Source organism: Daphnia magna, linkage group LG6 (genome assembly GCF_020631705.1).
Source record: "Daphnia magna isolate NIES linkage group LG6, ASM2063170v1.1, whole genome shotgun sequence".
Taxonomy (NCBI): domain Eukaryota; kingdom Metazoa; phylum Arthropoda; class Branchiopoda; order Diplostraca; family Daphniidae; genus Daphnia; species Daphnia magna.
Genome location: NC_059187.1, coordinates 10,001,975 through 10,016,615, shown reverse-complemented (window position 1 = coordinate 10,016,615; position 14,641 = coordinate 10,001,975). Strand labels below are relative to the sequence as shown.

At 44.4% G+C, this 14,641-nt stretch overlaps 1 protein-coding gene across 1 annotated transcript; it reads left to right on the top strand.

Annotated features, from left to right (window-relative positions):
• Nucleotides 1-81: 81 nt before the first annotated feature.
• Nucleotides 82-11,877, top strand: LOC116925944 (low-density lipoprotein receptor-related protein 4). The gene is given in 21 exon segments (XM_032932709.2): nucleotides 82-521; nucleotides 2,149-2,432; nucleotides 3,392-3,496; nucleotides 3,614-3,797; nucleotides 4,332-4,704; nucleotides 4,784-4,882; nucleotides 5,118-5,151; nucleotides 5,153-5,272; nucleotides 5,335-5,566; nucleotides 5,641-6,087; nucleotides 6,218-6,674; nucleotides 6,743-7,074; nucleotides 7,231-7,338; nucleotides 7,551-8,831; nucleotides 8,904-9,088; nucleotides 9,146-9,565; nucleotides 9,644-9,777; nucleotides 9,844-10,346; nucleotides 10,418-10,669; nucleotides 10,735-10,892; nucleotides 10,987-11,877. Coding segments are annotated over 21 exon segments (5,997 nt in total). The 5' UTR covers nucleotides 82-406; the 3' UTR covers nucleotides 11,161-11,877.
• The last annotated feature ends 2,764 nt before the right edge of the window (nucleotides 11,878-14,641 follow it).

The window sequence follows — 14,641 nt, the reverse complement described above, 5'->3', positions numbered from 1 at the left end:
AGCCGAGAAATCCGAGAAGTAGGGGGATTGTCTCCGTCGTTTTCCTTCAGTTTCGACAGTCGCCTCTGTAACAGCAGCGTGGTAACAGGTCGTCGCGAGTTAAAAACGTGGAAGAACGAGTGCGCTCACAAGTCTTGTTTGTTTTTGTTGCCAACTAGACGAGTCCCTGCAGTTTTCCTTGAACATGTTTTTTTAACAAGAAAGAGAGCTTGTGAACAAGGGCCTCTAACGAACGTAATAGCTGTAAATCGTGGTGGAAAGTGCCTCGTTATTTTATCGATCCCGGTGTTCATTTATTTTTCGTTGAAAAAGATAATTTATAAAACACGTTTGTTGTAACCTTCCATCGTCCATCATGTCTGTGGTAGCAAACTGAAAATTCCGGTAGAAAATCGAAAAATCCATCATGTCCGTCAGTCCATCAGTCAGCATCTCTCGTGTGATCCCAATGGCAGGCAGCCTGATGTTGTTACTGTTGCTGCTGTTGTGTCACTCCACCGGATGCGCCAATCTTACTCCAGGTAAAATGATAATTCAGTTTTCTGTCTAGTTTTTTATCCAATAACATTCCCACACGGGAAAACCCCGTTTACTACTCTCCCGACGATGGTATTCGGGAAAGCTTCAGCAATTTGCTAAAACGTCTTTGAGATTGTATGGCGTGTTCGTGATGTAGCAATGGCATCACACACACTTGGAATATATAAATATAGCGCTCTTGAATAGGTGCCAATAGTTTTCTGTGTGTGTGTGTCTCTGAGTGGAGAAAGCCAGTGTCTTTGTATACTCTAATCGATTGCCAACAGTCGACCTCTCTTTTACAAAGAGTTGACCCTCTCGAGAAAGAATTGAAGACGGAGAGACGCGTTGAAATGGATGATATGGCTGTGCTATGAGAGAGAGAGACTGCTGCTAGCGACTTTATTGATCGGCCGTCTGATGCACGAAGGGCTTCGTTCAGCGTCTTCCCAGCCCCAATAACCAAGTCTGAACGAAGCTTCCTGCCACCATGTCTTTATGCTTTTTATTATTTCATTTTTCTACACAAGCACTTGCTCCATATTCTTTTAAACGCCCTAGTTGTAAAGGGAAAGAACTCAAAAGTCACACCCGACTTGATGGCGCCGTTGTGCAATTGCTAGGCACCTGGACGCCGGCATGTCCAGCTGTTGATGACCCCCTCAGTTTGACTTTTTTTTTCTCCATATTTAGTCTTTTTTTTTTCCTTTTTTTTTTTTGACTAGACGAAAAGGAAAGACACACAGAGAACAAGAGGCAAAAGTGGTGCCCGTTGCAATCTAAGTGGTTTCGGGCGGCAGGGCGGAGGCGACCGGATGGCGCCCTCATCTCCTTCCTCCTCCTTCCCTTTTTGTTTTATTAGTATTATTTTGCCAACCTCCAGACGATTCTTTGAAGGGGGAGAATAGAACATACATACACACTTGGGTTTTTGAAGAAGATGGCAGTGGTTGTCTCTTCAGATTAGGGAGAAGAGGCTAAAAAGAGACGAGTCCTCGACGAGGGAAAGCTTTTAGTCTCTAAAGTAGAGGCGAGTGGGTAATGATGGAGAAGAAGTGGAGGGCTGTCCAAGAAGCCAATGAGGCCGTCATTGACATTTGACAATAACGTCAGATTTTTCATATTTTTTTTCTACTAAAACTGTTCACTATCAAGGGATTGCCAAAAGAAAAGAAACTTTTTTCTAACACCTTTGTACCAAACAAATTCGCATTGGTATGTTTGTAAACCTTTTTGATTTTTTTAACCTTACCTCGGTCTTTTTTTCTTCTTTAAAAAATAAAAACAAAACTTATTTACGTATATACCGCATAGGAAGACGATAATAGTCCGAATCCTCCTATACACCAAGGTCGGCGCCGGCTTTGCTCTTCAAACAATCAACCCCGCCCCTGTATTCTCCCTCTTGTGTTAGACTTAGCCGAAGGCAAAGAAAGAAAAAAACTGACGAGACTCTGTATTCTCTTAGCGTTCCAGCCTACCTACTTGTTTATGCTCATTTGTCTTTCTGAACAAATAGTCCCCCGTTCTTTGTTCTTCCCTTCCAAAACAAAAATGATGATAAAAGCTTGTTTGTTTTTTTAAAAATATATAACCTAAAAACGTACTGCATGATTTCATGAAACACAGAACCGTCTGAACCGTCCCGACCTGCTCTAAAAACGGCCCGTTTAAATGTGAATCAAACTCGACTGGCCACAACGACTACAACAACAACAACAACAACATTATCTCCTGTCGGAGCCAAAACAACGACTCGGACGTCTAACAGCGGTGGCGGCGTCAAAATAACGTCAAAACCAGACTGCAAATGTCGTCCCGAAGAGTTTACCTGTTCTTCTTCTATGTCTACCGGTAGCAGCTCAACCAGTAATAACAGTCGCCGTAAGGGCCAACTGTCCTTCACTGTCAAGGTAGTTGTACTATTAGTACATCCATTAGCTTCTAAATGTTTTGTTTTCCTTTTTTGTTTTACTTTCGATCGTGTCTTCTTCTCTATCTTTCTCTCGGCTGCTTAATGACTCGAATTTCCACGACCGCGACCGAACGTGACTCGATTCACGAAAAGGTTGACCGCACGTCTACACTGAAATCCTTTCTCTCTCTTTTTTTTTTTATCTCACATTTCTCTTGATGTATTGTCGTTTTTCTTTCTTCCCTCTTTTTGACGCTCGTCAACAGCCAAGTGGATCTCCAACCTACGCCGACTGTTCTCCTTTTGTTAACTTTTTCATTCTTCCAAGTAAGAAAAAAAAAAATGGCGACTAAAAAGAAGTAGAATGAGCGTCTTTGATCACGATAGCAGATGTGGCGAAGCTTACATCCATTTGGCCAGTCTACTGCCATGTCGAGTAGAATCCATATAAAAGAATTGTTCCTCTGTTTGATTGAGCGGGGCGGCAAGGTCAGCTGACCAGAATCAAAAAGCAACTGATAGCATGTAACCTCATTAGTAGCCGCGAAACTAAAAGCCAAGATGGGCTTCCTGTGCTCCCTTTTCCCCTACGAAAAAAATAAAATAAAATAAAATAAAGAAAGGAAATGGAGCGATGGAATCGAACAAGCAATAACACACAGACAGAAACGGATGAAGAAGAAAAAAAGAAAACTTGACTGGAAGGAAAGATGTAAAGATTGGCTTGGGTTGGATATCATCCAAAATTTTCTTCCTCCTTCTACCGTTTCATCCTTACCATCTTTTTCCGCATTTTCCGATCGATAACTCTGTTGACTCGGAAGACGGGGGAAAAGAGAGAACATGCGATGATGCGTCTGGCTTTGTGGAATTGTGTGCAAAATCCCGTCACTCCACCTTTCCCATTTTACTGGCAAGCGTCTAAATATCATTCTCTTCTTATGTCTCTCTTTTTAGCAACATAAAAGCCAAAACGGCACCACAAACGGCCAAAAGAGCACCAATGTCTTGGCTGTTCAGCAGCAACAAGGATCCGGCTGCGTCTGCATCCCTTTGTCGTGGGTATGTGAAAAGAACCTCATTTCTTTCCTCTTTTATTTTCATTTTATTGTCCATTTGATCAAGATTAACAAATCGTTTTCAATACTTTTAATGATTGGTGGTTACAAAACAAAAAAGATGTGCGACGGTAATCAAGACTGCGATCACGGCGAAGATGAAACCGATTGCAGCGAAATCGCGTGTCAAGGCATCCGTTGCCGGAGCGGCTCGGGAGGACAGACGACACCTCGATGCATTCAACCCGAATGGCTTTGTGATGGCGATGACGACTGTGGCGACAATTCTGATGAGATCCATTGCGGTAACTTGACGATACTATTCTCAGTTTCAGCAGCTTCCGTGACAAATAATAACGCGCGTGATTGCACTTTGGTGACGATGCATTTCAATTGAATCAAACAAGCTACTCGGCATTAATCAAGGTGCCATGCTGATGTAGTTAGCATAATAGAAAGGGTGGCGGGTAGGGAGCCGTTTTGGACGCTAATCTTGTTCCCTCATTTTCTGCCCCGCGTCATCTCTTGTCTCGCGCTTGTACAATCCCATCGACGTGACGTGACTGCATGCGCTGGTCCATCAGCGGTGCTTGGATCCAACCACGTGTTGGGATATTGATCCCTCCGCCATTGTCGTCGTCTCGTAAGCCACACAGACTGCAGCGCATTGCTGTCCGACAATGGTCCCACTAGACTCTCATTGTGGCATGCACGGACTCGAATAAACGATGAGCTGGGGAAACGTTTAAGTCTAGCCGTCGTCTGAAATGAAGATCTTCTACTAATGGAATGAATAATTCATTATTTATTTTTCGCTATTCTGCAATACGGCCACATAGAAGTCAGTCGAAATTGCACGGCTAGTTCTTTTCGATGCCCCAACAACGGCAATTGCATCCCGCAAGTTTGGGTGTGTGATGGCGATCCGGATTGCGACGGAGGGGCTGACGAGCGAGACTGTTCCGTTTTGCTGACGAGGACGTGCCCGCCATCGCAGCATCGCTGCGGCAATGGCGCCTGTTTGCCGGCCGAATGGCGCTGTGATGGCGATCCAGACTGTTCCGACATGTCGGATGAAATGGGGTGCCAACAAACGGGAGACGGCGGAGCAGATGGAGCCTTCGATCAAAACTGTGGAGCCGAGGAGTTCCAGTGCGCATCCGGGCATTGCATCAAAGGAGCCTATCGCTGCGACGGAGAAATCCATTGCAAGTAATTCGCATCTAGCATTTTTTGTTTCATTTTCGTTGTGTCATCTTTATTTCTTTCTTTTTCAATTGACTACACGAAGAGATGTCAGTGATGAACTAGATTGTGGTTCGTTACTTCGGCGCTGCGCCGACGGAGATTTTCGTTGCCCTGACGGCCAATGCATTGCCCAGGCTTGGAGGTACATATTATTCTCCTCAATCTTTTGTTTGGCTTCTTATCTATCCGGGTCGGAACATATAAATCACAGTCGTCGGATGACACCCTAACTCCCTCTCGCCATTTTGGCCGCTTGTCAACTGACTCTTTGTACCGCATATGATGTATTCGTATTGTAGCTCACGCACAAGTCTTTTCTTACATTGCCTGCGTGATAATGTGTCCACTACTATATGCTTCCATTTCTATGTTTCCAGATGTGATGGCGAACAAGACTGCGAGCCGGGAGTAGGATGAGGAAAACTGCGACAGCAACACTGTGGCCGGTGGAGCTAGCCACACTTGCGGGCCTAACCAGATGGCTTGCTCATCTTCTACTGGGAAAAATGGCTCTTGCATCTCGACTTCCTGGGTCAGTATTTTAGGCGTTTGGTAGCATCTACCAACATTTTCGTAACGACAATCGTTTTATAGCTCTGCGATGGTGAAACCGACTGTCCAGACGGCCAAGATGAACAAAACTGCCCAGCCAATCACTGCGGTAAAGACCAGTTTTCCTGCACCAACGATACATGTGTCGGATTCAGTCGTGTTTGCAATGGCGAACGTGACTGTCCTGGAGGTGAGGACGAACTCGATTGCACAATCCAAAAAGAATGCGACGCTGGAAGCCGATGCCAGCACACTTGTCTCGTTCTATCCAACGGTAATCGAGTCATTTCAAAACTCAGATAATCACGTATTGTACAGTTGCTCTAACTGCTTGAATCATCTTGAAAGGAACGGGCACTTGTGGATGCAGGAGCGGATTTCGGTTGACCAACGATGGTGTTTCTTGCGTCGATGTCGACGAATGCGCAACTGAATCGTATTGCAGCCAATTGTGTACCAATACGGTGGGTGGATTTAGTTGTAGCTGCGTCGATGGCTACGTTTTACGTCCCGACAAGACGTCGTGCAAAGCCCTGGGACAGCCTGTCCGCCTCATCTTTGCCAATCGAGTCGACATTCGTCAAGTTTCACTCTTTGAGGAAGAATACACTTCAGTCATTGATGGGCTTCAAAATGCCATCGCCCTCGATTTTCACTACCGTAAAGGAATCGTCATTTGGTCGGACGTGACACTCGACGTTATCAAACGGGCGTATCTCAACGGTACAGCTATGCCCGACGCCGTTTGGTGGGGCCTAAAGAGTCCAAGCGGAGTAGCTATCGATTGGATTCACGGTGAGTTAACATTTCATTTCAAATTTCTCATACAAAATCTTGAAAATTGTCTTGCATTTCAAAACGCTTTTTTTGTGAAACATTAATTTTTTAATAATTTTAATGGCGGATACTTTTGATTTACAAACAGATAATTTGTACTGGACGGATTCTGAAGTGCGAAGGATTGACGTGAGTTTATTAGACGGAACTATGCGCCGAACTCTCGTCTGGGAAAACGTCGAGAAACCTCGAGCCATTGCGGTTCATCCAGGAGCAGCGGCTGTCTTTTGGACCGATTGGGGACACCAACCGCGAATTGAACGTTCAGACATGGACGGATCTAATCGGCAGATTCTGGTGACGGAAAACCTCGTTTGGCCTAACGGACTAACCATCGACTACACGGTCGATCACATTTACTGGGCTGACGCAAAGCACCACGTCATTGAAAGTGTCAGGCTCGATGGTAGCGGCCGGAGGAGAGTGATGGAACGCGGATTACCGCATCCCTTCGCCATCACCATCTTCGAGGATTCCCTCTTTTGGACTGATTGGCACACCAAAAGTATTCATCAAGCGAATAAACTAACCGGCCACGATATCCGGTAAGAAACCAAAAAACCAATATAGGCAACACAAGTTGTTCACTTTTTCTAAAATGTTAATTGAACAGAACGGTGCGGACCAACTTGCATTATCCAATGGACATCCACAGCATTCACCCTTTAAGGCAACCGGATTATGCGAACCGTTGTGGTAGTAATCGAGGCGGTTGTTCGCATCTTTGCTTACCCAACCGATCGTCTTACACGTGCGCTTGTCCACCTGGATTACAACTGATCTCGCCCGGTGGTCGCACTTGCACTAGCCAGCCAGGAGAGTTGCTGATTTTCGCTCAAAAGTCGGAATTGAGAATGTTCCCGCTCAACATCACCGGTGAAGTGGATCACGTTCTGCCATTGACGGGAGTACGGTCGGCTGTCGCTCTCGACTGGGACGGTGCCAGTAAGCGTCTTTTTAAACCGACATCATTTTTTTTTTACACGTCTGTCTCTACCACCGTTTTTGTGTTGAAATCGGTTTTTGTTTCAGAGTGTTATATTAGCTCGTTATGTTTATCCTCGTTGCTTCATTGACAAAAAAAAAAATCTTGTTTGGCAGGTCAGACCATTTTTTGGACCGACGTCCAGTCGGATGTCATCAACCGAGCCTTCTGGAACGGTTCCAACCAACAGACGCTTGTCGCCGACGATCTGGAATCGCCAGCCGGTATTGCTGCTTTCTATATTTATGCTTCGTTTGCAAGAAGCTTTTCTTTTCTTTTTGCTTTTTCTCCTCTTTTTTAAAATATCTTTTCACACATTTCCTGTGTAACTACTTTCCGGTCAAAGTAGTCAGCGTTGCAATAATACGTACACAATCTGCGATACGAAATGATTGATCTTTTGACGATTTATTTATGGATGTTGCTTTCTCCAAAGGTTTGGCCGTTGATTGGGTGACGGTGCCGGGAAAACTGTACTGGACCGATGCTGGAACGAATCGCATAGAAGTGAGCAACTTGGATGGCTCTTTGCGGAGTTTGTTGATCTGGGATGGACTGGATAGACCCAGAGACATCGTCGTAGATCCAATTGGCGGCTACATGTACTGGACCGATTGGGGTCAGACACCGAAAATCGAACGAGCTGGCATGGATGGCTCACAGCGCTCTGTTATCGTCATCAGTAATCTGACGTGGCCAAATGGGTTGGCCATCGATCACGAAGGCGAGAGACTTTATTGGGCCGATGGAGGCACTAAAGCTATCGAGTACGCTTCGTTGGACGGAAAGAATCGGACTGTGCTGATCAGCGCTGAACTTCCCCATCCGTTCGGATTGGCTTTGTTCGAAAACCAAATATTTTGGTCCGATTGGGACACGGCTGCCATTCACAGCACTGACAAACTCAACGCCAAGCGGCGCACTATGATCCGTTCCGGACTAGAGGATTTAATGGACGTTCGAGTCTACCATTCGAACCGCTATTCCGTACCATCACTGTGCCAATCGCACAATGGTGGATGTTCTCATCTATGTTTGCTGGCCCCCCTTCCTGCTGGCCATTCGTGCGCTTGTCCTACTGGAATTAAACTTTCCGCGGATGGGCGAACCTGTCGGTCCTCTCCCTCTACTTCGCTTATTTTCGCACAACGTTCCAAGCTCCGCCGAATGTCTCTCGATATGCCCTACCTGATCGACGTCGTTCTCGATTTGCCCCCTCAAAAGAACGTGGTGACGCTGGATGTTGATCGCGTGACGGGGCACGTCATATGGTCGGATACGACCCAAGACAAAATCTTCCGCACTTTACCTGTAGGCACGTCAGCTCCCTCTGCCGTAGAGGTTATCGCCTTTAACTTAGACACTGTAGAAGGATTGGCCATCGACGAGATTAACCGAAAACTGTATTGGACTGATGCGGGCCGTTCTAGTCTTGAAGTGGCCGAACTTGAGGATGGCACCAACCGAAAAGTTTTAATTTGGACCTTGATGGATAAGCCCAGAGGTCTTGTCCTTAGTCACTCTACGGGCATCTTGTTCTGGGCCGACTGGGGCAAACAGCCGAGGATCGAACAAGCGGATATGGATGGACGTAACCGCAAAGTGTTGGTATCCACTGACCTCGGCTGGCCTAATTCGTTAACAGTTGATCACGCAGCCAATACGCTCTACTGGACAGACGCCCGAAAGAAAACCATCGAATCCTGCGATCTATCAGGTAGGCTCAATTTTGTTTCTGTCAAGGATCTAGCGGTTCTTACCCGACTTACTAATGGCAATTCAATCGAAGGTCTTCATCGTCGAGAAGTATTAAGCGGATTGTCGCATCCATATGGCATCACAGTACTAGATTCGTATATCTACTGGACTGACTGGGAGACCAAGTCGTTGCAAAGGGCTGACAAGAATACGGCGCTTGATCGATCGACAATTCGCGCTGGCCTTGACGATCTCATGGACATAACAGCTTGGAAGGTAGCATTGACATTGATTTGGGTTTCATCAGATCAGTAACATTTTCCTTCGATACAGGAGACGGATGTTTCGTCTCACCGAGAGAACCCATGTGGGAAAAACAATGGAGGATGTTCGCATTTATGTCTGCGGAGTCCTTGGGGTCGCGGCTACTCTTGCAGTTGCCCTACCGGCATCCTGATGAGTCCCGACGGATCGACATGTCAGGCGTCACCGAATTCATTTTTGCTTTATGCCACACGCAATACACTTTCGAGCATTTCGTTGGACACGGCCGATCAGTGGGACGTGGCTCTTAACGTTCCCGGTGTCCACAATGCGATTGGCGTCGATTTTCATTGGGTTCGCCAGCGATTTTACTACACCGATGTCTATTTGGATGTCATCCGCAGCGTCGATGCCCGTAATGTTTCCAATGTCGAAACACTCGTTTCCAGCAATTTAACTACACCAGACGGACTTGCTGTTGACTGGCTGGTAAGTAAAACACACAAATTATGATCATTTTCATTTTGAGTGGCGTGAAATCTTCATGAAATATGGACTCGTGCTTAGGCTGATAACCTCTACTGGACGGATGCGGGTCGTAACGTGCTAGAAGCATCGCGTCTAGATGGAACCAACAGAAAGATTATCATCGGTAGCGGATTGGACGAACCCCGCGCAGTTGCCGTCTTTCCTCAGCGAGGGTAAGAAATCAACTGGTGGCACGCAAACGTGAATAACCTTTTTAACGTCTTTGTTTGTTCTCGTAGGCTGCTCTACTGGACAGACTGGGGGCAGAGTCACAAAATCGAACGTTCATTTTTAGATGGATCGAATCGAGTCGCCATTGTCACTTCGGAACTAGGATGGCCAAATGGTCTCGCTATCGACTACGAAGGCCAGCGACTTTACTGGGCTGATGCTCAACTTGATCGAATCGAAACGTCCGACTTAAGTGGCCGCTTCAGGGTCCAACTAGTGCAAGGTGCCACTCACCCTTTCGGCTTAACCCAACTGGGCGGATTTCTTTATTGGACCGATTGGAGGAGTAAGTCGATCGAGCGTGTGGATAAAGCTACGGGCAAACAGCGATCAGTTTTGCGTCACGGCTTGGAGGGTTTGATGGAGATCAGGGCTGTGGCCAGAGAAAAACAATTGGGCAAAAATCCTTGTTCCACCGGCAACGGAGGCTGTACTCATCTTTGTCTTTTCCGAGCTCTCTCATACGTCTGCGCTTGTCCAGACATTCCCGACGAAATTCCTTGTTCTTTTTGTGAGTTGGATCATCTTGATTGTTCGCGCGGAATCATTAGTAACATTTTTTTTTGTTTTGTTATCATTCAGCTGTTGTCAACATTTCCGCGAGCGAAGATTACTGGAGTCCGGCATTGGATCCATTCGAGAATGATTTAGAACCTACTGGCGATTTGTATCCTCATAATCCGTTCCGTCTAGATCCGAGTGCAAGCGCAGGTGTCCTCCATCCGTCCATGATCGTTCTCTTAGTAGTGGGCATGGCTGCTCTTTTAGCCGCAATGGCTGTTCTATTGATCAAGTGGCAGCGTCGTCGTTACCGCGACTGTCCTTGGAACTCGAGTACGTTGGCCTATGATCCTTAATCAAAACAGCGAATATAAAAAGAGGTTGTTTTCGAATCTTAGGTCGTGGACCTCGGCAGCCGCAGCAAGTCTCCGTCCTGACCTTCACCAATCCGAATTACTCACCGTCGGCTCCTGACGTCGTTGTTGCAGAAAAGAAAGGGTTCTCGTGGCAACGATGGAAATATGACCGTACTCAAGAACGTGTGTACGACATGCAGGTAAACACGTTTATTTTATTTTTATTTATTTATTTATTTTTGCACTTAGCTAGATAGCTAAATTACTACAAATGTCTTGTGCAAAATTCTGTAGGACGAGAAACAAAGCCAGACAGAAGCTGCTTCGTTGATTCCGCACAGTCAGCCACCGCCGGAAGTGGAAACGGATCTGGAAGCTGAAACCGATGTGATTGAATCGTCTTCGGGCCCATCGTCTACTCCGCCGCCGACCCCACCTCTGCGGATGGATTCGATCTGCCTACAGTGAGTTTGGCACAGTATTGCAACGAGGGAGTGACGTCGTCATGGATGCCACACAGGTTTGAATTTAGGAGAAAGAAAGAATGCTGTGATTATGAAACATTAGAACAAATGGTTTGACATGCTAGAGGTGGACGATGGCTCAACACGCAAAACTTTCTACTGCACAATATTGTCTCACTCGGAAGTTGTCTGGGTGTGACTGATTCCTTCCGATGAGGCAGCTTAAAAATAATTTAACATTTACCATAACTCGACGTGTGCCATACCAATTATCTTAAAAAAAACACCTAAATTGATATACATGTTATGTTAGAGGATTGGGTACGATTGCCTACAATGTCTTATCGAATTTGATGTTATGACACGATTGATCTCGATGTTATTCTGTGTAAATAACTTTTTGCCATTCAAGTAACACTTGTGACATTTTATTTGGATGACGTTAAACCTTGCGGGATGAAGGACTTGCTTTTACTTGAGTAACGTTCCTCTGCCATGGCAATGTCTAGTCTAAAACGTGTCGCTTTTGACACGCTTGTAAATATGAATGTCGAATTCGATTGAGATTCAATAACAGTCCTTCGACATTCACCCAGAGATCGCTCTTTGTCTCGCAGCTTAATGACTGTTTTTAGTTTACGAGATTGACTTGTTTTTGCAATGTCGTAACTGTAAAGCCGAAATTCAAAAACAAATGTATAATACACAAAGGATAAATCAATTTCCCGATAAGGATTCTTGCGAAACTGCATCCTCACTAGTCACATCGACCGACCCCACTTTTTTCTGAGATTTCTCCCGATAGATGACGGCATTTTCGCAAAAGGTCCTGCATTAATCTTTTATACGTTTTACCACCTTCCAAGTTAGGACGTGGACATTGGTATCCTTTGTTGAGCAGATACAGAAACATTCCTTTGTCATGTTCCCGTAATTTTAGGCTAAATGGTGTGAGATTGCCGAGTTTAGACTGCCAACCCGAGATTCGGGTATGACTTCTTACTAATTGCAAATGCATTCATTTCTACAGAGTCATGTGTGTCATACGATGATGCTTTGGGTATTATTTTGTTTTTTGAGATAGTTTAAAATGATTGATGTCATTTCAAATGACATTAAATTGAATGAATGATTAATGACATTATTTATTATCTCAATTATCTCAGAAAACTAAACAATACCTAAAGCATCATCTTATGACACATTGACACACACAATTCTGAAGAAATAAAGGCATTGGCAATTAGTAACCACTGAAGGATTTTATCTCAATGAAATAGGAAACGAAAAAAAAATACCTGAAGGTAGGTAAGTAGGTATATATTTAATGTATAGGAAGGTCATCCATTATTGAAATATGTTTTTTTGCAGTTAGATTTGTTTTGCTGAATATGTAAATGTTCAACCTATTCTTGCTACTGGCTGGCAACCTTTTGTCAAAATTTTGAATCTTGCAATTTTTATAATTGTATTTCATACAAGCTTCTGGCCTGCGTCAGCCAATATGGTCCAGCAATGGCATGGTCCCCTTTGACTGTGTAGTGTGGCTTACATCCTTCGTAACTGAAAATGTTTGGCTATGTTATAGCTTCAACAGTATGAACAGTTTGATTCATATTTTTTTTTTTTTGTGTGTGCTTCAGATGTTGGAACAAATTGTTGCATGGAAGTGAAGCTCCATTTTGGGACTTGGTTTGTCAACCGTTGGTTGAGATAGCAGAAGAGCATTGATTGGTAAGAAACAGAATAAATAATTCTTAACATTTCAACTCTGGTTACTGTGTCTATTGGCCAATATAGGATCAACATTTTTTCCCCGCACTCATCTTAGGAATCCTGGCGTGCTCACAGTTGTAGCGGAATATTCTCGTCTGTTCAGGCCACAAATAACGTGCGAGAAATCTATCCACATCAAACGTGGAGCCTGTTCTGAATCACCGATTTGTTCCCTGTGCGTCCGAAACTTTCCCGCTTCCAGCGATTATTGTCCGCGTCCGAGAAGGTTGGACGACGAAAATACCTGAATCGCTTGCTCAACTGACGAGCCGATGACTAACCCAGTGGAATCCTGGGTACTTAATCACACGTACATAGCTTCTTGGTCAACATCTGCGGATTGCAAGGAGGTTTTACATTGGAGAAACGCGAGCAGCAGTGTATCGATTACATCCAGCTTACGGTCGGACGTAAAAAGAGCGTGCTCATGCTGGTAAGCGGTGGAGTCAATTTCGCCGTTTCTGCTGCCCCTTTCCATGAAGCACTTCTACAGGTAATAACTCGTCGCGAGTGCAGGGCATCTATATCCATTCTTATCTTTTTCTTTTTTTTTTTTTTTATCTTTACGAAAAGATACAATATGTTTGCTAATTTACTTTATTTACGTTATTCACTGACAGTTTACAAGCGTTTTAGTAATTTTCCTTGGGCTACTTGAAATTATTATTACAAGTGTGAACAAGTTTCATTTAAGGTCCTGGTAAAAGTTGAAATTCAAAGTGTATGTCTAATGGCACAACGGTATAGCATCGGAGCGGTACGCAGAAGGTTTAGGGTTCGATTCCCTAAAGAGTTCAGTTACATTCCAATGTAAAAATAAATTTCATTGGGAAAATTAAACTTTCGCGGAATTTCAATGTCTTCGGAAATAATTCTGATTTATGAGTTACAAAATCTCTAAGTAAAATTAGAGTGCCTAAACCAAAGACTTGTAAAGCCCTATTCTACAACGTGGCTATTGGTCGCATATATACTGGAACATTACAACTCAGATGGAAAACGAACCCATACTATGATGACTAATCCTTCTCAATTTAATGTTTGTTAATAACAAAAAAACGATAAATTAATGTCACTATATATTATCCATCATGGACACTGAATTCCACTACAGCTGAATGGGATTCGAACCCAAGTTACATCGTATTCCAGTCCATCGCTCTACCATTGAGCTATGTGAGATACTACATTGTAATCTAAGTCTTCAACACATTAAGGTAACTGTGCAAAATTGTACATAGGGGATCAAATATCATTGGGGGGGATATAGGGGGGGTTGCCAGGAAGGTATCGCATCCGCCTAGCAACTCGAAGGTCCGTGGTTCGATTCCACGTGGGTTCCTAATGTCCTGGGCTTCCAACATTCCCAGGGGTCTACCTTCCCAGGAGCCAGTCGGGTCGAGAAACTTCCCCATTACGAAGTAATGGGACGGATATTTTGGCAATCTTTAATACAATTCTCAATAATAAATTTTAATAAATTGTTCATTTCGATTTATCGACGTGACCGAGTATTTTGTTACTTAAACACTTTGCAACGGACTTTAACCATTGTCATCCCCAGCCGAGAGATCTCATACATATATCAGATTGTAATATATATTTATTATAGCTGAAACTGTTGATTATTTTAATAATTCGGTTGACTCTTTCAGGATTTGAACCCTTAACATGTGGCGTACCGTGCCGATGCTCTACCACTGAGCTAT